Genomic DNA, 25,691 nt, shown 5'->3' with positions numbered 1-25,691 from the left:
CAGCATTTTAGTAGTCCACATTTTTTCCCCCTAAATCAGTCTGACATCTTCCAAGGAGTACATATGTAGTAAAAGAGTAAAATTTGACTTAAAAAATCTATTTGCAAAACATAGTTTGTTAGTTACTTTGGATAAATTGATACTTACACATCTGCTATAGAGTACCATTTACTGCACTGGGGGAAACTAAGGTCGGAAAAAGCATACATGTAATCCTTACTAGTGATAATATTGAGTATAATATAAATATTTATGAATTGTTTGACACTCATCTCATGAAATTATTATTGAACTATGGCAGATATATATTTTAAATTCTCTCTTCTCAAATAGCAAATTCAATCTCTCCTGATCCAAGTACAGAAATAGTGGCAAAATTAATATGATGTGCTTTGAGATGTGCAGTATTTTCTATCCATCTAATGAAGTAAAAGGGTGTTTATGAAAAACCAATTATCCTAATTACTTATAATATGACTGTGTGCTCTGAAGAAGGAAAGAATTTGAAATAGCTCATTTAGAACAGTACAAAATCCTATGTAGAATTTTAAATGCTGCAAATCTGGGATATAGAAATAAGGTTATTCCAATGCAAATAGAGCCAACTTAAGTGGTTTGTGACATATAAAGAAAACATGAGTGTAATATGGCTTCCTTTTGGGTTTGGGGCTTTGAATATAGTAATTCGGTAGGAGACAAATTGTATGACTCTTAGAATCATGGACTTTTATTACTGTGACATTAGCGCTCTCACCAGAAAAAATACCAAACTTCAGGTTATTTATAGAAATCACATGGGGTAGTTGGAAGAACACAAAGGTACAAAAGCTATATCTGAGTTCTAGTTCTTGTGCTGCCTACCTGGGTGTTTTCATGAAACCAGTCTTTCTGGGGATTGAGAAATAAGAAGGTTGAGCTAGATGATTTCTCAGCTCTTTCCCATCTCTAAAATTCTGTGACCCGAGCACTGTAAAAGTTTGAATAATATGTTTCTTCTTTCCCTAACAAAATTATGTGAGCCAATTATCAGCTTTTATCTAATTTAAGTTGTGTGCTAAATTAGTCCTTTTTCTTTTGGTAGTAATCATCTGGCTTCTTTATACACAATTTAGGTTTACATCCTGAAAAATTGTTTATATTGTGTCTCTAAAAAAATGATGCTTTAGTAAAAATAGGAGTGAAAAAACACAGCTCAGGGATATTGTACTTTCTTGTGGTTGATTCTACCAATGATTTCAAATCATTACTTCATCTTATTTGGTCATTCTATATTATGTAACTTTGCTTCACTTGTGCTATGGACAGGGCGTACTTCCCTGCTCCTTGACTCTGGGCAGTGCCTTGTCTGTTGCTTTGGCTGATAGGGTATGAGCAAATGTGATGCAAGCAGAAGCTTGAAAGTGGCTTGTGCAGTTGAGTTTGCATTCTCTTGCACCTCTGCCATTTCTGAGAAGAGCATGCCTGGGCTAGCCTGTTGATTCCAGGAGGAAGATAAGAGACAACTTGGAGCAGAGCCACCCCCAGCTAAACCCAGCCTCCATCAGCTCACAAGAGCTGATCTTCAGACTTGTAAACTACTATTTTAAACCACCAAATTTTGGGGCAGTTTGTTATGTTGCAACAGCTACCTGATATACTTCTAAACAATTTTCATTGGTAGAGAAATGTTCTGTTTGAAAACATTCATTACCAAATATCCATAGAAATTAACAATTACATCGTTAATGTCACCCATTGAAGAAGTTATTAGGATATTGTCTTTTTGTTTCCCCAAGACATAAAAGGAAGGAGACACGGCCTTTTAACAATAGCCTTGGCCAATCTTACCTGTATGGAAACACTGCTGTAGGAGCCGCCAATGACCCCTGCAATGAGCAGCGGGATGTTTTCTTGAATGGCATAGGATCCATCAGGACACATGTACTCAGCTTCATCCACTTTAGTCAAAGATGCTCTGACAAACTCCAGTGATTGCTCTAATGCGTAGGTATCCCTTGAACATGTATCCAAAATGTGAACACCCAACTTCACTCCTGGAAGCAAGTGGTTGTCTTTGTTGATTTCATCAATAGCAAACAACATGGCTTCCAGGCGTTGGATCCCTCGGTTTTCATTGATTCGCCCACATTCTTCAGTTCCAGTGCCTTTTTCATTAATAGGAAATAGGCCCCCTAAAACAAGGTCACCTTCTATTTTAATCTCCCTCCTCATAAAGTTATGGTCCCCTAAAGAGAGTAAAAATCCCTTTGAAAACAAAGCTAACGTAAGAACTTGGAGTCTTGTCAACATCTTCATGAGTCCCGTTTCTGTACCTCTGGGAGATATCAACGGATGGAGCCAATGTTGCCCGCTAGTCCTCCTGTCTCATTTCCAAACTGGATCTTTGGCCAGTCCTTCAAATAAGGGATGGACAGGCTAACAGAGCCTGTCACCAAATTCCTAAAGAGATAAAAATTATATGAACAAAAATGGTAAAGAAAGCAACAGTGATTACATCAATGACTCCCAATCAGACCTTTGGTAGGATACTGACTCAAATCACCATTTTCTGCACCACCACACCAGGCACTCTCCCACAGGTATTCTTACCAGTCCTTACCACACACTGCGATGTAGATCTTAATGGTCTCATCTCACTGCAATGTCCACTGAGGACTAAAGAGGTAAAGTCACCTGACAAAGTGTACTTGGAATGGAGGTGGGGTTCGAACTCCAGTTGTTCTAATGCCAAGTCCAGTACTCTCTGTACTGAGTCATTTCATTTGTTACTGGTAGGGCAGCAACTTAATATGGGTCTGTATCCACACTTGTTCAGCCACATTTGTAAGCTTACCCTTTATAAGGGCTCTTCTCCTTTGCATTTGGAAACAAAACAAAACACAATTAACTCTGTCACCATCTCTGCATGTCTACTACCAATTCTTGTCCTTTGCTTTATAGATGAGTTCTCCAAAACAGTCATCTGTGGCATTATCCTATTTCCTGTCATCCTGGATGCTCTCAGCCACTGCAATTAAGATTCTGCTTCCACTGCCCCAACAAAATGACGCTGGAGAAAGCTATTCCTTATTTGCTAGTGTCTAAATCAAATCCGTTGCAGTGCTTATTTTCCTTGACCTTAATTAAAATCTCGACCGTTCTCTAGCTGTTACAACTTCCTAGGTGTCTGTTTTCATGCTTCATTTTTGACTATATCTCAAATTCTACTGTTGACACCTCTCCTCCCCCATTCTCCTGTCCCCCCAACCCCCCATTCCTGGGCTAACTCATCTATTTTCATAGTTTCAACTACCACTTAAATGAGCTCCAGGTTCCTAGGTCAACTGCCTGCTAAACAGCTTTACCCACATGTCCCTCAGACACCTCAAGTTCTGCATGTTATAAACTCCCTTTTCTCTGTGAATGGATCTTCTCTGTATCCAGGCTCTCAAGTCAGAAATCTGAACTCGAGTCCTCCCCAATTCATCTCCTGCTGCCCTCTTCCAATTAGCCACTAAGCCCTGTAGAGTCTACCTTCTTAACATCTCTCAAAGCCACTTCCTCTTCTCTATTTGCACAGTGCCAGATTCTTGTAATCTGTAGCAGGACCAGAGCAACTGGTTCCTACAGAGCTGCTCCCATCCCCAAAGTACTTTTTAATGAATTAGAAAAAGATAAAAATTTAAATTTTTATTATGTAACATGCACAACTATAGAAGATGGGGAAAGTGTGGCTGCCTCCTCTAGCCAGGATAAGGCAACTGCTGATGTGGCCTCACATTTCGAGAAGTGCCATGAATGCTGTTGCGAGGGTTTGCACAGTAGATTGTAGCTTAGGACACTTCCATAAATCAATCTTCTTTTTACATCATATGCTAAAACATATGCATCCATAAGGAATCAGGCAAAGCCCTACTGTGAGGATCATGTTTTTGACAGTTGGCTGCTGTCTTCCCAGGGAACTTTCCCAAACTGTGATGTGGAGCAGTCCAGTAGCACTTACACATAAACCCTTGGACCTACTGTTGTATAATGACAACCAACTTCCCAGCACTGGGGCAAACACTTGGGCAGCACACTCACCCTGCTTCTTCACCTCCCTGCCCCACAGATACACTGAGCTTATTATCTCTAAGGTTAGGTAAGAGATGTGACAGCATGGGACTCCTGGAACACTCTTTTGGCAAGGTGCAGCCACATGCCCCTGTGTGTGTAGGTGAGTGTTCCTGTCTGCTCTCCTACTTTTATGCATGATTGTGTTTTGTTGGGGTTTTATGAAAGAGGGGGCTCTCCTATCTGCCCCCAGACTCAGTCAGGATGCCTGAAAGCCACACCACCTGTGTGCTGTCAGACAGATTAGCAAATGTTAACAGTCTGAATGATGTCCAATGGATGAGACACTCTAATGCACAATCTTAATTCCTGTTCAGAGTGACCTATCTTGTCAATCTATAATGACTTTCTCTTGCCTACAGGTTTTTTTTTTTTTTTTCCTTTTTGTCTTTTTTCGTGTCTGGCAACGGATCGCAACCCTCAGTGTCGCACCCGTACCGGACCAGGACCGGCCACGGGATCGCAACCCTCGGTGTTGCTCCCGCCCCTCGCTCAGCCAGTGAGCGGCCGGTCTGTATGTGGGATCTGAACCCTCGGGCGGGAGCGCTGCCGCGCTTCCCAAGCGGCGCACTGTAGCAGTGCGCCACCGGGCCGGCCCATCTTGCCTACAGGTTTAAGAAGAGACTTCTTTTCACAAAGCTCTTCTCATTTCTCATGATCTTGTCCTGGATTGGCTCAAGTCTTACTGCTCACCATACCCATCAGCTTCATCCAACCTCTGCCTTCAAACCTTAAGCTCCAGACATACTATGTGCACTTCAGTAGATGCCCAGGAGGTCAGTGACCCCTTGCTTCTGTTCGTGCTGTTCTCTTTGCTGGACATGCCCTTCAATACCCATTTCTCTGGCAAATGCCCACTTATTTAAGACTCAATAGTCACTACCAGGAAAGTCTGAAGTTCTTCCCTATCTCTCTTCCCAAGTCAAATTGTTTACTTTCTGCTTTATATTCCTGCTATAGCTTGTTCAAGAAATGTTTGCTATTGCTATTTTAATTCATATTTGTTTTCTTGTGTGCTCATTGGGCATAAATGAAATGACACAGCATTTAGGATTTTTTTTTTATTGTTCATCTTTTTTTTTTGTTTTAACTTTTCAGTATACATTGTAGTTGATTTTCATGTCCCTTTACCCGTTCCTCTTAAGGCACCAAAACAAAAAACAAAAACAAAAAAAACCCCAAAAACCAAAACTCAACAGAAAAATCAAGACAGGAGCTAGTCTTGTGTTTACTTCAACATTTTTGACATTTCTCCCTTCTCAAGTTAGCAGTGCCCTTTAAACACAGCTTTCCATGTGCTTTCTGTTCCTTTCACGTGGAGCAAGTGATGGGTTGTTTTCTTGAGACACGCGGTCAGCTGGCTTTGGTTTCATTTATTTATTTAGGTGTGAATCTCTGCAATGACGGCAATAGTCATCAGAATGCTCAGTGTTAACCCAGAGCCTCTCTGAGAGATCTGCCATGGGGCACCAGAAAGTCTAGTATTATTAATTTTTTAAAAAGTTGATACTGCAGTAGAGCCTTTTTTTTTTTTTTGGGTTTCATATCAGTTTTTGGTCTTTGATCTTTGTGTGCAATTCCCTTTGAAGCAAAACTGCTGTGGAAGGAAGTAGACACTGCGATCATTACCGCTAACGATAAAGATGCAGAAATTGCTCTATAAAATAATTGTTTTATGTGCCTAAAAGAAGAATAAATAAAAAGAGGCCATCAACACAGGCTTACCATGTATTTTTATATTAAAAAAATAGACATCTCTTGAATGTGAAGGAAGTTTGTCTACTGAAAGAGTAAAGATGACCTTACAATCTATAGAAAGCTTAATTCCCTGTTGGAAAAGTGTTCTCAGCCGAAGAAGACTTCAAATGAAACATCACACTACACTAAAAGTAATAGTATACATCAATCTACCAGTTTCACAGGTAGGGACTGTGTTTTACTTATCTTTGCATATCTAGGGTCTGCATAGTGCCTGCAATCCAGAAGATATTCAACAAATGTTTCTTGAAGGAATGCAGACATCCATGACAACTATGTTTGCAAATGACTCTTTACCATTTTATTCGTTGTATGAGAAATGGGAATTAAAGAAGAGAAATAGGTCATTTTATTTCATTACCTGCCTAATCACCCCAGATGCTCTTTTCCTGTTGTACTCTTTGATGATAGAACTGCCAACAGGTGGAAAGATAGGAAGTACTTTGTATATATGCAAGAGAAAAGGCTGCCTTTGTATTTGGAAATTGCTACTTAGGTGGGTCCCTATAAAGCCAGGAAAGATGTGATGCCAAACTAACCTACATTTATTTCTGAAGTTTTTGGTCAGGAGAATACTGAATAAGAAACATTCATATTATTTTATTTCAAAGCCTCAGGATGCATTTACTCACCAAATACTTATTGAACACCTACTATGTGTGTGCTAGGCTGTGAGCTGGATATCTAGGATGTATGTTTTAATTGTAAATAAATGAACATTATTTCTGCTGTCAAGAAACATTCTAAGTGCTTAGACATTTTTATATAGAGAGTGATGGAAAAATACTCATCTCTGTTTCTACCAACTATCTTCATCATTTGTGAAAATCTTGAAAGTAAGTATACCATGGGTTTCCTTTAACATGATAATTATTATTAAGTGCTTGACTCAAAAAGCAATTCATTCATCCTACATATATTAATTTAAAAATTAGATATGCAGACCATAAAAACAAGTTGTGATAATAATGTTAGTCAGTAAAATATTTTTTCTAAGCTGTCTGTCAGAGCATCTTTAAGTAACATTTAATGTAGTCTTAGAGAATTACAAATCAAAAATCAATTATAGTAATGTTTAAATACACTGTCTTAGTATTTTCTTATTTACCTTTTCCTTAAAGCAAAATTTATAGTGATTGAGACTGTAGGGACATGCATAATTTAGAAACACTTAGCATTATTTAAAATGAAGCCCCAAGAAACTGAAAGAGGAGGAAATTAAAATTTAACATTGAAATATAGACAAACATGCTTAATTCAGTGCAACTGTTTATCTCTGTGTAACAGCTTATCGGATTGCGGGAAAAGGGCACCAATCACTTCTTTTCAGGTTTCTTTCATTATAAATCAGCCAGCAGCACATTCCCCAGATAAACAGGCTCCCTACTGCAGCCACATTCATATGCATCTGGAGAACTGCTGCTCTACAGTCAAAAGTTCTCCATTCAGAGATGATGAGTGATGTGTCAACTATAAACAAGCACGTGTAGCCCTCTCCACAGGCAACCTGCTCACCAATGTTTTATTAATCAGTGCATTAATAGAATCTCAGAAGTTTGCTGTAAATATAACCCCTGGAATATGTGGGCAGGAAGCATTTCTATACTCTGCATATGGTAGTATGTATTTTCCTCTCTCTCTTGACTTTGCCCAGGGACTTGTGAAATCCATTTTGACTCAATGAATGAGTAGTTTATCCAAGGATAGGGAAGGATCAATCTAGGAGATATAATGCCAGAAACCATGCTCACTCTTTCCCAGAAATAAACCCTTCTGAGGGTACTCAAAGCCTGAGCACCCAACCAATCTGGAGCCAAGTTAGGCAAGTACTAGCATGTGCAATTTAACCATGACTTTATAATTTTTCAGCTGACAGAATTATAGGCAACAAAGGCTATGGCCCTGCTCTTAGACTGCCATTTTCAATTGGGTAAACAGAGGCTGTAGCTATCCTGGCATTTTTAATAGCAGAATATGTCATTGCATGATTGTAATTTCTTTTCTCTTACTGGGGAAAAAGGTATTTTTTTCCCCCAGGAGCCATAAAGAAGCTATTCTGAATAGTTATTTAAAACACAGTTATTTCTAGCAGGCCTAGCTTAAAATTTCTCCTACATGTAGTCTTTCATATTACTTCAGCTGTAAGGGGTCCCTCCATTTGCTGAATTCCATATACTTTGTGCTATGTTTATCATGAGGATCATAGTTTGTTTTATCATTTATTTACATAGCTTTTTAATTGAAGATTGCTTTTTCTTCCTCATTAGATCGTAAGCTACTGTATATCAAGGACAATGCTTTAGACGTGGTATTTTTCATAGTGCCTCACACACAGTTATCAAATGTTGATTAAATGATAAATTCCAAGTAACATGCAAAGTTTTGAGAGATTGGTCAAGAGATTTAAAATATAATTTAGAAATTCCATTTAGAGAATAAAGAAAATAGCTAAAAAGAAAATGATGTTATAGTAGGTCAAGATTCAACTTTGGCACTGGAGAAATTTGGCCCATATATCTATGATCTGACTTTGTGACATTAAATTGTTGGTCAATTTTTATGACAAGAAAAGTAAAAATTAAAACTGGAAAAGTTGAGAGCACTTGGAGAAATTAGAAATAGAATACATAGGAGGGTACTTCAAACCGCTGGTGGAAAAATAGAATTAAACGATAATACAAAGCCTTCCACAAGCATTTTGAAGACCCCTTGTATTGCTGGTCTGAGAGATTAGGAGGAATAAAAAGCAACACATCAAAGGACAGGTTAAGTCCCCTGCAAGCACGAATGGCAGGGCAGAGTAGTGGAGGCCAGGCCTATGTACTAAGATTTGAAGTTGGGAAGAAGAGTTCTGCTTTCCCTCAAATTTCTTGAGCTTAAGATTGTTTGACATCCCATAATGTACATAAAATTTCAAATAACCCCCAAATCAGGTCGAATAGTGGGAATTACTTGATGAGACCCTTTCCTGTGAGCCCATTCTATTCGTAGAGAAAATGGGAGAAGCCCAGGAACCCTGGGTGACTACTCTGAAGAGAGGTCACTGCCATTTGGGATGATGGAGCCAAGAAAGGGATGTAGACGATGCCAAAAGGAGAAAAGCCCACACAGTGTTTGGCTTTGGACACCTCCCTGCCCCACCAAAAATTAAAAAATAAAAATCACATCTCCTATTTCCTTTATCTTCTGAAATTAGAGGAAAGTGTTTTTATGAGGTAGGCAAACAGATTTACAATTGTGCTAAAGTTTGGGCCTTAGGGTAATTGTTGGTAATTTACTTCCAATCGATAGTATTAACTTGGTTGGGTCACTCAGTATAGAATACATGAAAAATTTATTCACTTCCCTATGAAGTAAATATTTTTTTAAACACCAAAAGGCACAGTATTTTCCTCTCTCTCTCTCTCTCTCTCTCTCTCTCTCTCTCTCTCTCTCTCTCTGTGTGTGTGTGTGTGTGTGTGTGTTGCCATTTCAGCTGTTTTTTTCATCCTCAAGTTTCCTAACCTCATTACAAAGCCTATGATTTGGAGCCGCCCCAAACTCCCTGCAGTCAACCTTTGTCCTCTTCCTCTTAGGAGCTGCCAAGTCTAATAGATGTTACAGGTTTGTCAGCATGAACAGAGAGTATAGAAACTGGGTTTGTCAAAAACTATCCCTCTAGCTGTGGACAAAATGGTGAAGAGGCAGAAATTCAGGAATATCATTTATAAGAAAACATTTTTGCCTAGTGGCAATATGATCCATCAAGGGGCCATTATTAATAATGTCCTGTGTGTATACAGTCTCTTTTCTTGTATAATTTCAAAATGTTCTGCATAGTGAATTTACCCTTACTGCTTCCTACTGAGAAAGAATTATCTATTGCTAAGTGGAGAGAGAAAGAGAAAAACAACCTGTTCTAGGTTCATAGAATTAGGATTTAGGAAGACTTTTCCATGCTTGCCCAATCAAGTCTACAGAAGAGAACACATATTATTTGTGTTTCCACAAAAATATTACCCCCATCTCTCAAATATTCATCAGTGCATAAATGGTAAAATGCTTGAAACACGCCACCTTTGCCTAGCACTAAATGAAGTCTTTAGAATACCTGTAGCTGGCTTCTGTTTGTCACCGTGTCAACTGGTATTGGACTTGCCCTCCAGATGAAAATAACTATAACACTGGATAAACACAGAAGGCAAACTACGATCCTTGAGAGAAAGAAACACATGAGGGAAACCTCATGATTCCCCAGTATTTTGCATGGGGGCACTTTCCTGCCATGGAGCAGTGGCAGTTTTACTGGCCCAAAGAGGCAGAGACAGAGTTCTAGGCTGTTAAAATGGTTGCAATTTTCAAGGAAGACAGCTGTGTGGAGGTGGTGGACTGATGTGTGTGGTTCAAGGGTTTGGCTGGTCACACACAGGGTGAGACTCAGTGAGGCCTGGCAGAGTCAGCATTAGGGTTGAGAGATAAATGTTGATATCAGAGGTCATGTATCTAAGAGATATTAGAATTCCAACCGAGCTGGAGTGGAGAGACCAAACTAGGCACTCTATTTTCCATTAAAACCCTAAAAAGCCTATCGTCTATGAGTAAGAGCTGAGCTCTGGAATAAGGGGCCTGCCATAGTACTAAGCACAAAATAGACCTGCCCTAATAAAGAATAAAACTAAGCCTAGAAAAACTAAAATGATTTGCCAGTTATTTGTGTGCTGCTAGGACCAAACTCAAAACTTTTAGAGGAAAATGACATAGGGCCGACCTTGTGGCTCACTCGGGAGAGTGTGGCGCTGGTAGTGCCAAGGCTGTGGGTTCGGATCCTGGTGCGCTCACTGGCTGAGCGTGGTGTAGACAGCACCAAGCCAAGGGTTACAAACCCCTTACTGGTCAGGAAAAAAAAAATGACATAATTGAGACTGCCTACAAATATACATTCCACAGTAATCAACATACAATAAAAATTTGTTTGACATGTAATAACACAGGAAAATGTCACCCAGAGTAAAGAGAGAGAAAACATCATTAGAAATAGGCCTAAAATGACCCACATTTTGGAATTAGCAGACAAGGGCTTTAAATTGACTATTATAAATATTTTCAAAACCTTAAAGAAATGAATGAGCAGTTTTGGAATCTCGGAATAGAAGGAAAACTATTTAAAAATGCTATAAAGAGATTTGAGAACTCAAAAAGCACAATATCTAAAATAAACTTTTCATTGAGGAGTGGGGGTTGGCCAGCAGATTGGAGATGTCAAAATAACCAGTAAACTTGAAGATAGATTAAAAGACATTATCCAGTCTGAGCAGAGAGAAAGATTGAAAAGAAATTAAAGACTCAGTGATCAGTTGGACAATATTATGTGATCTAAGTAGAGTTTCAGAAAGAGAGAAGAAAGAGTGGAAGAAAAAAATACTTGAAATAATGGCTAAAAATTCCCCAAATTTGATGATAAGCGTAAGATTATAAGACCATGAAGCTCAGTAAACCCTAAGCAGGATAAATGTAAGCAAAATCGTATATACGCAAATCGTAGCCAAATTGATAAAATCAAAGATAAAGGGAAAACCTCAAGAAAAGTCAGAGTAAAACAGCACATATTTCAACAATATGAATGATTGTTGGCTTATTTTTGGAAACTGGCAGCCATAACCCAAGCGAATGGCATTTAAAGTTCTGGAGGAAAAAACTGGTCAAGCATCACAGAATTCTATTCCTGGTTAAACTATGCTTCAAGAATAAGGGTGAAATAAAGACACATCTTAGGCACCTATAGTGGAGAGATTTCATCATCAGTGGAGTTACACTATAGGAAATACTAAAGGAATTACTTCAAAGTAAGAGGAAATGACATCAGACAGAAAGGAATAGAGAGTACCAAGATGGTACATGTGTGGGATAATACAGAAGAGTATCTGTAAGTCTAGCCATGAGGTATTGTTGGGATAATTTCATGAAAACCACATTTGTCACAAATGTAAAAAAGTAAGAAAAGATGAGTTCCACTACCATTTTGTCTATTTTGTGGTTTGATTTTGTTTCTTTCTGTGTGTATATGTTTGCTTGTATCCTAAATTCTGTTAGCTAGAAAACCTTTTGGCCTTCTAGAGTTCTACTAAAAGAATGATCCCATAAATCAAAGGCCATGCTTCTGAAAGAAAGATAGGTAATGTCCAATAGCACATTCCTCTTTAATTACCTAGCTGCTAATAGATCTAGTCGTGGCTGAAACCCAGCTGGTACACGCTGGTACAGTAGTACTCGATGCTAAAATATTAAAAAACTTTCATTCACCAAGCCTTTCAATATTCTTCCACTTTCTGGGCTATTTTGGTTCCTTCTCTGGCATATCTCCACCTTCCCCCTCCCACCCTCACCCTGCAAAGTCCCTCATGACCCAGCAACTAAAGTGTCAAATTCTGGCACAGTAGGATCTTTATGTTCTACCTCCATAGTTACGGTTGCTGTCTGTTTTAATAACTTGATACTAGTTGCTAACCCTTTTAAATATCACTACTGAATTGACTTGCTGAATAAGATGTTGGAAATCTGGGGAAAGCTTCACTTATGAGCAAAATCCTCATTGGCTAAAACAGATCTGATTTTCCCTTTTAGTTTGACTGATTAGCATCCATTTTCCATTTTTCTGGAAACTACACCACAATTTTCCTTTCGAAACCAACATATATGTTCCGAAGGTGAGGTGAATCCATCCCTAGTTTGATAAAGTGGCTGTGACACACCTGATTAGAGTGTCAGGTGTCCCTGACTCCAGCAATTGGTTTAGAGATGAGCCTGTGACTATATCATTGCCTAACAGGCTAATTTAAGAACAGTTTTTTTAGAACCACCAGGAGAAAAGCATCCTCTTTCTGTTAGATTGACTTAGAGGAATGGATGTAAGCCTGGAGCTGCTGGTAGCTGTCTTGTCACCATGAGACCAGAACTTGTCTGAGCATAGACTCAGAGAAATGTAGAGCTAAGATGTGGGGTAATGGTGAGAACTGACAATATTTTATGTGATGCTTAATACAGCTAAGATTTCCCAGTTACGTGAGACAATGAACTCTTTCTGCTTAAGTCAGTTAGAAATCTATTTTATATCACTTGGCACTAAAAGGTTGCTAAATAGCATCTCTCTGCTTTTCTTATACCCTTTCCATTAAAGATAATAAAACTGATTGAGCACCTATTATGTGCTAGAATCAATGATTATGTTCTATGTAGATAATTTTATTTAATCCTGCAACTTTTCTTCTATCTAATTTTGCCCTTCCACAGGTTCCCAATGCTGTTGTGAATTTTGCGTGGCCCCAGGATTCATGATGGTTCCCATCGTGTTACCTTTTTTATAATGGCTCTTTCCAGAAATGCAGCTATTCCAAAGTCATCTCGTCCTTCATGCTCTTATCAGAATTTCCATTTTGTCATTCATTACTTATCACAAATCAAATCATCTAACATATCAAATCATCTGACATATATTAATCCATGAGTTTCTAGCATATTAATACAAGTTAATTTGTGACTGACGTAGGGATGGTCAAATTTTTAAATAATGGCTTAAAAACAATAAAAACATTTTTAATCACAGAATTTTAGATACCTCACTGTACAGATAATTATCAGGGCCTAATTGTTGTTCTTCAAGTTATAGCACTTATGAACCCCATGCTCAAATAGAAGCCAACTTGTGTATTTCAGACACTGTGAGATTTCAGGCTTAGAATAATCCTGACTTCATCAAATAGGAAAATAAATGTCTTTGATAAGTTACATCTGGCATGAGGGAACTCTTCTGGTCACTTATGTGACTGTAAATCATATTTTTTCATTTCTGTTTGGTTGAAAAGTGTTGGGAAAAATCATTGGTATGCTATAGTTGGCTGGAATAGGCTCTCAAGAGACAGTTATATGTATCTCTTCCCAAGTCTGTGTTCGGTGGCATCATGTTGGTAGCTTAAAATTGGCCATGGTGGAGTATTTACATCACAGAAATCAGTAAACACTAAATATCAGTCCCTCCACAAGTCCCGAAGATCTGGTTGTTAAATATTTACCAGCACACCACTGGTGGTAAATTCAACAATGTGCTCTTAAAATGCTTTCCTAGAGAATCACGTACGAAGATCCTGGGAAAGCAATACAGCATAGTGTCTCAGATCAATGTTTTTCTAATTGCAGATCAAATTTTTATAATTTTTACATTCATGTGTCATAATCTGTATTAGCAAATTGCAATGAACATTTTAAAAGGAAGTAGATGAGTTTAGAATATAAAAGTGAATATCAAAACATTTATCTAAGATGTTTATGTACAAAGGGTGAGTATTAATTTCTAAAACTTTTTTTGGGTTGTATGTATGTATGTATGTATGTATGTATGTATGTATGTATATATATATATATATATATATATATATGTATGAGTGTTTGTTCTGGGTTACAATGTAAAATAATTCCTTACTGGGTCATGGTAAAAAAAAAAAAAGTCTGAAAGCCTTTTCTTATACCCTTTCCATTGTTTTAGAATGTGGGTTCTGTAGTCAAATGTTTGAAGCTACTTCATGACTTCAGCATATGGTCACCTCTCTGTGTCTCATTTTACATATGTGTAAAATGAAGGCAGTATTAGTATTTATCTCATGGGGTTATTTTTAGGATTAAATGAAATAATACATAACATTAACTCAATAACTGTTACCTCTTATTAAAATTGTTGGTAGTGAAGATACTTTGTCAATGACTCCATTGAAATTGTGGGGTATCTGGATTCTCCACATAACCACCAGTGAGCCTAAGCCACCATTGTTCCAGGATTGGATAACTCATCTGGCCTTTAATTTTTCGTTAGTGAATGGAACCACCTGATGATAATCCTTTAGCATCCTGCCTTTCTTCTTGCTGATGTGTAGGAGCTATATGATTTTGAGGAATTGCTGGCTGTCTGAATGATGCATGAAGGAACCCAAGTTCTAAGATGTCCAGTAGATTTTGGATTGTTCAGTGTTTATGGGTGGTAAATACCATAAAATGCTGGGAGAAGATGAAAAGTGATCACCTCCCCAAAAGATATAAGATGCTCATAGCTAGTTGATTTATTCTGTTTCTCTGGAAAATGTTTTCACCTCTGTTCCCTTGATCCCCTCCTATTATATTGAGTTTCATTGGGAGGGGGCTGGGTAACTCCAGCTCTGGTTTGGCCTGCCCTAGGACATTAACTGCATCCTATGCCAAGAGCAGAATGTTTTTTAAGATTCTGCCAGCCAAATTATCTGTCTTGATTTTTATTATCCCAAGGCACCAGGGGCCTCAGCTATAGAGGGTTTGAGCCCTGTGGCTATAATAATTATTAGTCTTTAAATTCCATGGCAACTACTATGCTTGTGCCAACAGGTCCAGGTTGCCTTCTGCCCTCTTATCCTCTCCCAGCATGCATTTTGGTACTTCTACTTCTTAGTACACATCCAAATGTAGGGAGCTCCCAACATATAGCCATACGTTGGGACATAGATTTTTAACTAGCAGGACTAATGTGTCTCTTGTATATCTTGAATTTTTACACTGGTTCTGATTTTATCTGTGCTTCAAAAATCCCAACTATAACAGGAAGACCTCATGTAACCCAGCCTCAAGGTTTGTTTTCCTTTTTTTGTGTTACACCCAAGTTATCAGCATGAAATTGTGGCAATCCTGTATTACACAAGGGCTCATTTCCTCAAGTAATAAAGGGAAGGACACATACAAAAGAGTGCATACTGTATGAATCAGTTTATATAAAATCCTAAAACAAGCAAAAGTAATCTATGGTATTGGAAGTTGGGATGGGTTTTACTTTTGGGGGTGTGGGAGGTAAGTGACTGAAAGAAACACATGAGGGCTTCTTGAGTGCATGTAAATTTCTGTCTCTTGATTAGATTTTTGTTGCATGGGGGGTGTTCAGTTTATGAAGATACATCAAGCTGCACAATTATGATATACGCATTTTTCTGTATGTATATTACAATTCAATGGAAATGTAAAATAATAAAGCAGGGCTGAAGTGAAAAATAATGGCTAGCGTGGCTATGTATTTTTGTAAAATTGTTTTATATGACAAATTGGCCACAGGGGTATTGACATGAACTTGATGAGAGAATCCCCTAATGCCTAGTGAGAAGCCCTGATGTAAAATGAAGTGTCTAACTCATTGCAGGTGAGTGATGGCTCATCATAATAGTAAGCCAGCCACTGTGTTTTCCTCTCTGCACTTAAGCAGAAACCAGGAATCTGGGTGTAAATGACAAATACACCAGTCACGCACAGCCTGACATTAGGTGCCTGCAGCTTTATAGTTTAGGCTGGATGGGAATAGGAAGGTGAAGAGCAAGTTCCCATCAGAAGAGCCGAGCTTCAGGCCCATTGTGAAACATGAGGGGACTGTTGCTTTCACACTTTGAGTTCTGAAAAGTGAATGAAATTATTCCTTGGCCTTATTATGTTCCAGTGTTCAAGGAATTCTGTTTAATAATTAAAAAAAAATTGCTTATTGTACCTATTATGTGCCAGGCTCTGTGGTAGGTTCTAAGGATAGAAGGATGAGGACAGCATCTCTGCAACATACAGTAAAAATATGGGTTTGAGGGATTCTGATAATCATCAAAAGCTACATAGGAAATATAACTCAAGTTTATTTTGGCAGTGCACTTCAAGGAGATAAATCTGAGGAGGACAAAAAGATTCCTCCCCTTGTTGCCATACTTGGTTGCTCTACCCTACAGGTTGGGATAGATGACCATTTCAGGTCATGGCAGAGTTCTAAGGGCGTTAGATCACCACTGCTCTTTCCAGATGCAATTAACCTTTGAGTGTGTCTACCTTGTTGACTGTGATGCCTGATGCCATTTTAGACAACTGGGAAAATGATGCAAGCAGATATCAACTCACTGGCCCAAGATCAAAATATCAATAAGTAGCAGTCCTGAGAATATATCTCAGACATCTGCTTTGATTATTTTCCTTATGCTCCATATTTCTGGTTATAGTGGACTCTTATTTAAAATGTTCACAGATAATTGTATCGAAGGTTGGTTTTACTTACCTTCCTATCCCAATCTTTCAGGTACATGTTCTTTTCTCTGCACGCAAGCTTTTAGCAAGTCCTGATTGTTGTTTTGCTTACAATAGCTCTAAATTTGGCTTTCTTTTCTCTGTTGCTATTGTTGGATAACATCAATCTTTTATTGATCTTTGTTTCTGACTGCTGCAGCCTTCTTCTATTCAGATTTCACATACCTTTCTTCTCTCTAGTTTATTCAAAATACTGCTCTAAATTTGTGTTCTTTACCTGTGGTCACTCAAACAGATTTAAATATCTCTTGTCTCTCTAAATTTAGTCTTAGCATCACCAGTTGCAATTACTTTATCCATTCACCTCTTTGCTCTTTTCTTTTATAGCCCATTTTCTTTAGCTCCTGGGAAACATAAAGATAGTTCCTTGTGCTTTTCCTTTCATTCCTAACTCAGTATATTTTTTCAAGTCTGGACAAGTTAATCCTATTGGTTAACTCATGGAACTAGTAAAGTCTATATCATTTGATTTGTCCAAGTTGCATCATTCCAGAGAAACTTGTGTTACATGTTTGGTGTTAGTCTACATTACAAAGCATGTATTTTTCATAAAGTGAACTGTGGAACAAGTTACCTGGCAAGCTTTGCACAAGTTATCATAGCTAAACTCGTGAGTTCCAGCAGATCTGCCCGGGTTAGCAGGATCTTTCCTTGTGATGGATAATGCACTGCTGGGCATACCGTAGGTATGCAATAGCTATTTGTTGACTAAGTAAATGAATGTGTATTTTCTCCTTTTGTTTTGTACTTTATAATAAATCTCAGCTTTCTTTTTCAGTAGGTCCTTTATTTTTGAATGGGAAAATTAAGTAACATTTTAAAAAAACTCACAGGCAAGTTAATTTACATATGCTCATTTACTCTTGCCAAGATTTCTGTTGTAAATAGATAAGTAAAACTAGTTTAGGGGCAAATTTAGGTACTGCTTGCTAAGGATACCTCAGTCCCTGAGTAGTAGAACAGATCTGTATGATTCCTGGGACTTTGACCTTCCTTTTATAACTCCCTTCCTTTGAGAATTGTGTAGTAACATCACAGAGAACTCGGAAAGTTCTCAGATGAGAACATATGGCACGCTAGGCACCTTCGGTGACTTGTTCATGTTTCTAGTGTTTCTCTTTCCTTGGACGTATTCGTGTTGGCTTCACTTAAAATTCCTACAGTATTACTGCCTCAACAATATTTTGTCTCAAGTCTATACATGTTCCAGTTTAGTTTCAGCAGACCTTTTCTTCTAGGCCATGACACTTGGAAATGATCCTGACTAGGAAGGGGACCTTTGAACATGGATTTGTTTCCACATCTGGCATCCATTAGTCTTCACATCAAGGCCATTTTTGGAGGCAACTCCACCCAGTCTCCAGATGTTTATTTAACTCGTGGCTTAGCACAAAACATTTACACGTTACTGTTTAGCATATATACAGGTTAATATCCTTGGAGTATTTCAAAAGCCCTGAACTACCAGAGCCCTCCACAGCTGCCAGTGGTCTGTTTTACAGTGGGAGGGCCACCACTTTAAGTGACCTGTGGTGGGGAACGTAAGATGTTACCCAAAGGATGATATTTCACATGACACCTGGAGGAAAACTGGATTCCCAGGGAAAAGTAGATTTTGTTTAAAAACATTATTTCTTCATTAGGTAGAAAAATTTTAGTGGTAGAAAGAATTAGATAATGAGCCCTAATTTTTTGGGTGTGAAATATCACCTTGTACCTTATTTTAAACTGCACAAAGAATGAGCATAAAGGTTCCCTCAAATATTACTAATGCTGCCTGAACCTTGATAAAATCCTGTGCTAGTATGTTAGCATCTGAGTATGTTTTGAATGATCCTTGTATGTTGATCTAAACAAGTTCTTAAACATTTGCCCTCAACGACTCTTCTGGAATGCATTATTATTAGATGTGGAGGCTTAACATATGGGATGTCAGGAACTATGATACTCTCTTTGACATGGGTGAGCCAAAAAGAGAAAATAAGTATTCTTTTGAGGCTTTTGAGTCGATTTTATGGCAATCAGTGAACAACAGGACAATAGCCAAACTGTATGAAAAACCTCACAGTCTACCTAATCCACTGTCCTTTATCCAAACAGCCACTCTCCCTTGCACCACAACTAAATTTGTGTTCTTGTTTTTAAAATGTAAGTATTTATAGATCCTACAATGTTTTAGTAAGAAAGCCTCAGAAATCATCCAGCCTGACCCTTGATTCTCTCAATTTTCGTAAGAAGAATCTGAGTCCCTGGGGAAGGGGTTATTCAGTAGTCCCATTTTAGGGTCTTGCTTTAAAACTTATTTAAGTTCTCTTACCCTGAAAGGAATCTAGTCTGCATGTGGTGCATCTGTGGGAACATCTGTGGATGTAACAAACTGTGCTTGGTTCTTCCAATATATGTTCTTTTTCTAGTCAGAGACCTGTTACTTTTCTCCAAATGGTCTGGAATTCCTGCTGACATTTTCCTTACATTGGATGATATATCCTTTCTTGAGGGGACAGTTAGTCAAAGAAAGAGTCAGGGGTACTGTTGTGGATGAGCCAAGGCAGAGAAAAAGGTATTCTCTTGTTTAATAATAGGGATTGATGGCAGCCAGCTGTAGGAGACACAAAGTGTGTATCAGCCACATGCTACTGCTTTGAGAACAATGGTGAACAAGTGAAAGGTTGAAACAAAAGCAAAAAGCAAAATAATAGGTATAGCCACAGGCTATCTCCTGCCAGGTGAGGGGGGAAAAATGTTTCCTTGTGGAAGGCAACTGCTTTAGTCCACTGAGCTTTTGAAAAAGGAGATGTTAACCACAGGGAGACAGGAAAAACAACAGTGGAGAGGCTGAACTACAGAAGGCTAACTGTTCCCTGCACAAACGTTAGCTCCAGGCTGTGCTGTTTAGTGGGGTGTGAAATCACAATTAACAGAGCAAGAGTTTTGTAAGTGAGCCGAAGCTGCTTGAAATTACATCCTGCTATTAGCTGCTTTTAGAACAACCACATTGAACAATTCCGTGTTTATTGGACTGTGGATATGTTCTTGAAGAAATCATTAATAAAAATAGTTGATTATAGGTACACTTACTGTGTTGATATTTTAGATCTTAACCGTTCAGGACTTTTATCGGTGTGGGATGCAGAAGCAGGAAATGGGTTTAGTGGAATTGGCAGCCAGAGCTAATGGTATCAAGGTATTTCAATGGAGTCTTTCTGAGGTTTTTATTCATTTGTTTTTGCACTTCTGGTGAAGGTTATACCTGGTCTGTTGAATGTGGTTTAGGCTAAGACTCAGTACCTGATGGTGTAGACAAGTGAGTGGAAGCTCATATAAGGAGAAGAGAGGCTTTGATTTATGTGCAAGATTAAAGATATTAAATATCACAATTGTTCGTGTAATAGCCTTTTCATGAAATAAAGTAGGTTCGTAGAAAATATGGCTTAAAATGTAAAAAATAAATCCTCTGTCAATTTTCTCCTAAAATAATGACTTTGAAATCCTTTTTTATCCCTAAGATTTAGAGGGTCTGTTATCATTTCTGTTTTGATACATGTTAGTGAGGTTTAGAAGAGTTTAGTGAGGGTTTATCAATGAAATATTGTTTTGTAGAGTATACTGAAACTTAGTTAAACTGATGTGGCAGCTAACTTTCATGGCATGGCTTAAAGGATTCCTTGCTTAAAAGTTTTCTCAGGATGATTGGATGTGTAATGGGATCATAGACACTTACATGTGGAAGGGAACTTATAAAATGTCTCTTCCAACCCCTCTGAAGGCCTAGAGCAGTGGATGGCTTTGTCCACATTATTAAGGCACTTGCCATCAGAGCCAGGACTGGAACTAAGTTTATGATTCCCAAATCCTCTTTGAACTTGGTGTCTGCACTGAAAGCTGTCAATCATCTTTGCTATGCCTGATCTGCAAAATCAGCAGAGTTGACATTAGAATCTGAAGCCAGTATGAGACGATTGGCTCCTTCCGCCTTTTATCAGGCCAGAGTTGTGTGATGTTTGCCAAACCTATTATTCAAAGAATCTTATTTCAAGTGGTCTGCTTTACCCAGGAATCGCTAAAAACACCACCAGATCTCTGTCCAATATTGCTTTTGAGTAAAGTGATGTAAGTCCTGTGAAATCAGCTTTCCCAAATTTTGGCACTACAGAATGCATCAGGCTAGCAATTTGTACTGGTTTAGAAGGAGAGACAGAGGTGAAGACGGCCATGGCAGGATTCTGATGAGTTTTGTGGCCTTGGAAAGTCTCTGAGCTTTAGTTTTTCAATTTGTAGAATAAAGGGGTTGTTGGGCTGAGTGATCTCTAAGGTATTCTCCAACTGTACATTTTTTTTTTTCCATTCTAAGTTCAGCATTGGCAAATATTCCTGGAATTCTAGCAGTCTACCTGCTTAACTTCACACATTCCTCTCTCCTCAAATCCAGCATAAATTTCTACTAAAGTGTATGGAATATGCATATGTATATGCGAGTCATGTCCTTAATACCTTATATTTGGTTTTGTTTCCCATTGGTGAGGATATATTTGGCCCATCCTGCCACCTTTCTTACCTGTCCATTGCTCCCTGCCTCCCCTTAAGGATGGAACACAAATGAAGTAGTCACTAAGTAAGGATTAGGGAGCCAGATGTGGAAAACTTTAAGAAAAATATGCTCAGGAACTCAATACTATTGAAAGATATTTAAATGCTTGTTGCCTACCTGCAAGAAGCTTTGTATCTTTGGCAAAATTGGAAGAAAAATGGAGAGGGAGGAAAAATTCAAAAGAAAATACTTATTGAGAGCCTAATTTGTTCTAGGCATGGGACTAAGCACATCTATTTAGTTCTAATTCTGTCCTCTCCATCATTCCCTCATTAAAACAAATATCAATGGGTGTACTTACATGCCAGGCACCCAAGATACAGAGGTGGATGAGACAGATATAAACTTTGTCCTCACTGAACTCATTTAATCAAGTAGGTACTTTATCCTCAACTTCACACAGAAGAAATTCCTATGCTTTTGTAAAATTATAGATTTCTTTTAGAAACTCTGGAAATGTGGCCCTTCTTTTAAAAATTCCTCCTAACCATGAATGATAGAAAAATTGGGTATGTATACATTTTACTATAGTGATGATATACATATTCCACTTAAAAACTTCCCACTCCAAAGGCCCAATTTCTTAGCATCCTAAGCTCCTGGTGAGCTTCTCTGCAGGCGGGCATTCACATCAGGTTGTAATTGGAAGCTTAGTGAGACTGTGTCACTTCTACAAGGTCATAGAGTGAGGTGGCTGTGAGCCCTGAATCTGAGGTATCTGCAGGTGTCTGGGGGAGATTTCTAGTTATATTGTTTTCACCGTCCTGACCGTTTAGTCAGAGTTTTGAATGCCCAAGTTTCCAGGTTTGGAGGATGGTGTTCTAAACCTGGGCCTTCTTTCTCCAAGGAGGGCCAGTGCTAATAGAGAGACCCCTCTCTCTGTCCTTTGGCCAATGCCACATCCATTCAGCCACATGCTGTGAATAATTAGATAAAGCATACCTTCCATTGCCCTCAGGGGCTTCTGGCACATATGCCAAGTCAAATAGACTTTATCTCAGTCAAGCAATGCCTGCCCCTCTACTGTGGCCAAACGCCCAGACATTTTGCAGCTGTTTTACAAAGCTAACTATAGAAAAAAAAAATGACCCACATGCAAGCGCTGGGAGACTTATGAGATGGAAGGGAAATTTCCATAGGGTAAAAATGCAAATGAGAAAGCCTGGCTTTCCTTCTCATCATAAATCAGCCACTTATCACACTGGAACATGAAATGCCAAGAGAGCCAAGGAACCCAGATGTGGCCTCAACAAAGGGAACCAGCATGAGCAATTGGCTGGGAGTCCATGGGCCGGGGTATAAGCAATAAAGCAAAGGCCATTTCTGCTTCTGCTGGTCACTATTCTGTGTACTTCCAAGAGTGCTTTTCTTGTACCTTTTGTATGGCACATCATACTCTGTGTGGTAGAGAATCTATCTCAGCACTTGTTTTAGTCACCTTGTGGGAGTTCCTGTGGGTTCCTCAATAGCACATTCAGCTCCTTATTCACCTGATCCTGCACCAGAATGCTGACACACTGCCTGGCACATAGTAGGAGTGTGACTCTTACCTGTGAGATGGTGGAGCTCATCCACATCAGCCTCACATTGCAGATATGGAAACAGGAGTTTGGAAGTTCCCTGATGCCCTAGTGGAAGCGCATGGCATGTGGCCTGTAGGGAAATCTTTGCTACTCCTGCCTCTGAGCCTCAGGCTTTTGTGGACAATATTTCCTCTTGGTCGGGCCTAACAGTGGAAAGTTCTTCAGAGTAGAGTCAACAACATAGCCTTTTGCAATTTTTTTCAGCGCCCCAGAATATCTTGGAGAGACACCAATCTTACACCAAGCTGCTACCGAGAGCAAGAGTTTCTGGTACTGCATGTCTGCACCCCTTCAAGAAAAGCTCTAGCATTCACTAATGCAGTGCTTGGGTCTGTCTTAGCCACAGCAGACTCTTAGTGGGAGTTGTGCTGATGGTTGGGCATAGAGGGGGCAATGCCTAGAACTGTGGAGGAAGAGAAACTTTTTGTAGCTGACTGGTAGGGAGAAAAGCCAGATTGGAGAGCTAACATTGCCAATTTGTTTTAGGATCTTGGTCAACTCTTTGTGCCTCTGTTTTCTCATCTGTAAGATGATGCTAATAGTACCTATCTCAGAACGTCATTTGTGAACCTAATGCTTGTGAATGTGCTTTGTAAATGATAAAGAAAAAAAAACTTTCAGTGGAATATCTTATTGTCATTGTCTCATATAGCTCTCTTCTTGAGCGATCACATATGGAAGTGGTTTGGGTCGGACTTGAAATTAATTAGTGCATTAGTGTATATAAAATTATAAAATAGACTTGGAGGAGAGGCTGAACACTCCCTTCTAGCCCACAGAGATCCTAGTCTGCAGCCTCTCACTCTCACTGAGCCTGCAATCCTACTATTCTTTATACCCACGAGCCACTTATTATAATATAAATTCCAGTGGCAAGAGTAATGTTATCAATTTTTTAAAAAAATCAATAAAGGACATTTTATATGCCTAGGGGTGAATGGCTGCTACAAAAGTTCAAAAAACAAATGTTGTCAACCTTCCAATTTTTCCCTGGACACAGGGATGGGATGGATTAAGGTTTCCAATTGAATCTCAGAATAAGAACAGTATATGCAGCTTCAAGGGAGAAGAAATATAAAACATGAACCCTTATTAGATAAGTGTTCTTAGACAGAAAGGGAAGAATGAAGGACCATAAAATCTCCACAAATTTTCACCACTTTATTGTGTTTTTCTTTTGATTTCTGGAAAAACATGCCTTCCTGAGTTGTTCAGGTGTTTTTCTGTGTGTGTCTGGGGAGAGGATGTATTATAGATAGGATAGTTGGTATTATGGAATATAGCTCCTGCCTTTCCAGTTTCTCCCCAAACATTCTTATTTCAAGCTCAAAGCAAATAATTTTATTTGAATCTTCTTGTTGCTTTCATTTTCTATTACCTGACATTAAAACCTATGTAGAGAGGGACTACTACGTTATTTATCTTTTGGCATAAAATATATAATGTTATATAGTTTTCATCTCTAAAATGATGAGGCCATGTAACATGACATAGTGAGAAGAGTCCTCACTTGTAGTCAGATAAACTTGAGTTTTAATTGTAGCTCTATGAATTACAAGATATTTGACTTTGGGAAAGTTATTTAACATTTCTGAGCTTCAGCCTCCACATTTGTAAAGTGGGGATAATAATACTGGTATCTGTTTGTTCTTGCAATGTTTAAATAAAATAATACATTCAAAACGTCTGACATATTGTAGAGACCTCCAAGTGCTCCTCTTGTCCTCCTTTTAAAACTTACAACAGTAGAAATGATGAGTGATCACATTCGAGCTCAGTTCTCCAGGCCTATAAAATATTTTCCTAAGTACTTTGTGAAGATCACTTTTAATCACAATATACATCTCTTATCAGGATAGAATTTAAAGAGAATGCTTTGCTCAAAGAAATTTTTGCTCAAAACCTTTCAGTGGCTCAATTTCTACCTAAACATGTCTAAACTCTTCTGCCTGATTTTCAAGTTCTTTTGTAATCTTGTATACTGTCCCTATCCAGCTCAATTTCTTACCATCCTCTACTATTCTTCCTCATACATCTTCTATTTTATTCATTGGTATGGCAGATTGTATTTCCCTAAAGTACTTCCCGTCCTGCATGCTCTTACAAACCTTGCCACTCTCTCCTCAAGAGAAGTGGTTGCACAACTTAATGTATATATATATATGTTATATGTATGTATTAATTGTCAGTTATAGCTCAATAAACTGTGAAAAAAATTAAAAAGAGGTGGAGCGTATTTTCCCTCTCCTTGAACCTGTGTGGTACTTTCTGACTTCCTCAGGAATAGAAGGAAGTAGAAGTGCCAGCTGAGTGTGACCTAGTGACATCAGGTTGTAAACAGAGATGAGGCTCCTGGTCCTGCTGCTTTCTCTTTCTGGGGATGTTCACCTTTGGAACCCATGCACCTTGTTGTGGAGAAGCTAAGCAGCACATAGAAGGGCACGTGTACGTGTTCCAGCAGGCAGCACTGGAGAGGTCCCAGCAGACATCCAGCATCAGCCACCAGCGTGTTAGTGGACAAGCCTTCAGATGATTCCAACCCCCCTGCCCCCCCCCCCCCCCCCCCCCCCCCCCCC

General features: G+C 38.7%; 1 protein-coding gene across 1 annotated transcript in view; it reads right to left on the bottom strand.

Moving 5' to 3' along the window:
* GRM3 (glutamate receptor, metabotropic 3) overlaps positions 1–25,691 on the bottom strand; it is a 225,380-nt gene that overhangs the window by 97,375 nt on the left and 102,314 nt on the right. The window contains exon 2 of the mRNA XM_008589295.1: positions 1,828–2,439. Coding sequence (XP_008587517.1) covers positions 1,828–2,295 — 468 coding nt within the window. The 5' untranslated portion in view covers positions 2,296–2,439. The remainder of the gene's footprint in view (positions 1–1,827; positions 2,440–25,691) is intronic.

Source organism: Galeopterus variegatus, unplaced genomic scaffold (genome assembly GCF_000696425.1).
Source record: "Galeopterus variegatus unplaced genomic scaffold, G_variegatus-3.0.2 Scaffold136, whole genome shotgun sequence".
Lineage (NCBI taxonomy): Eukaryota > Metazoa > Chordata > Mammalia > Dermoptera > Cynocephalidae > Galeopterus > Galeopterus variegatus.
This window is presented reverse-complemented; position numbering and strand designations above follow the sequence as displayed.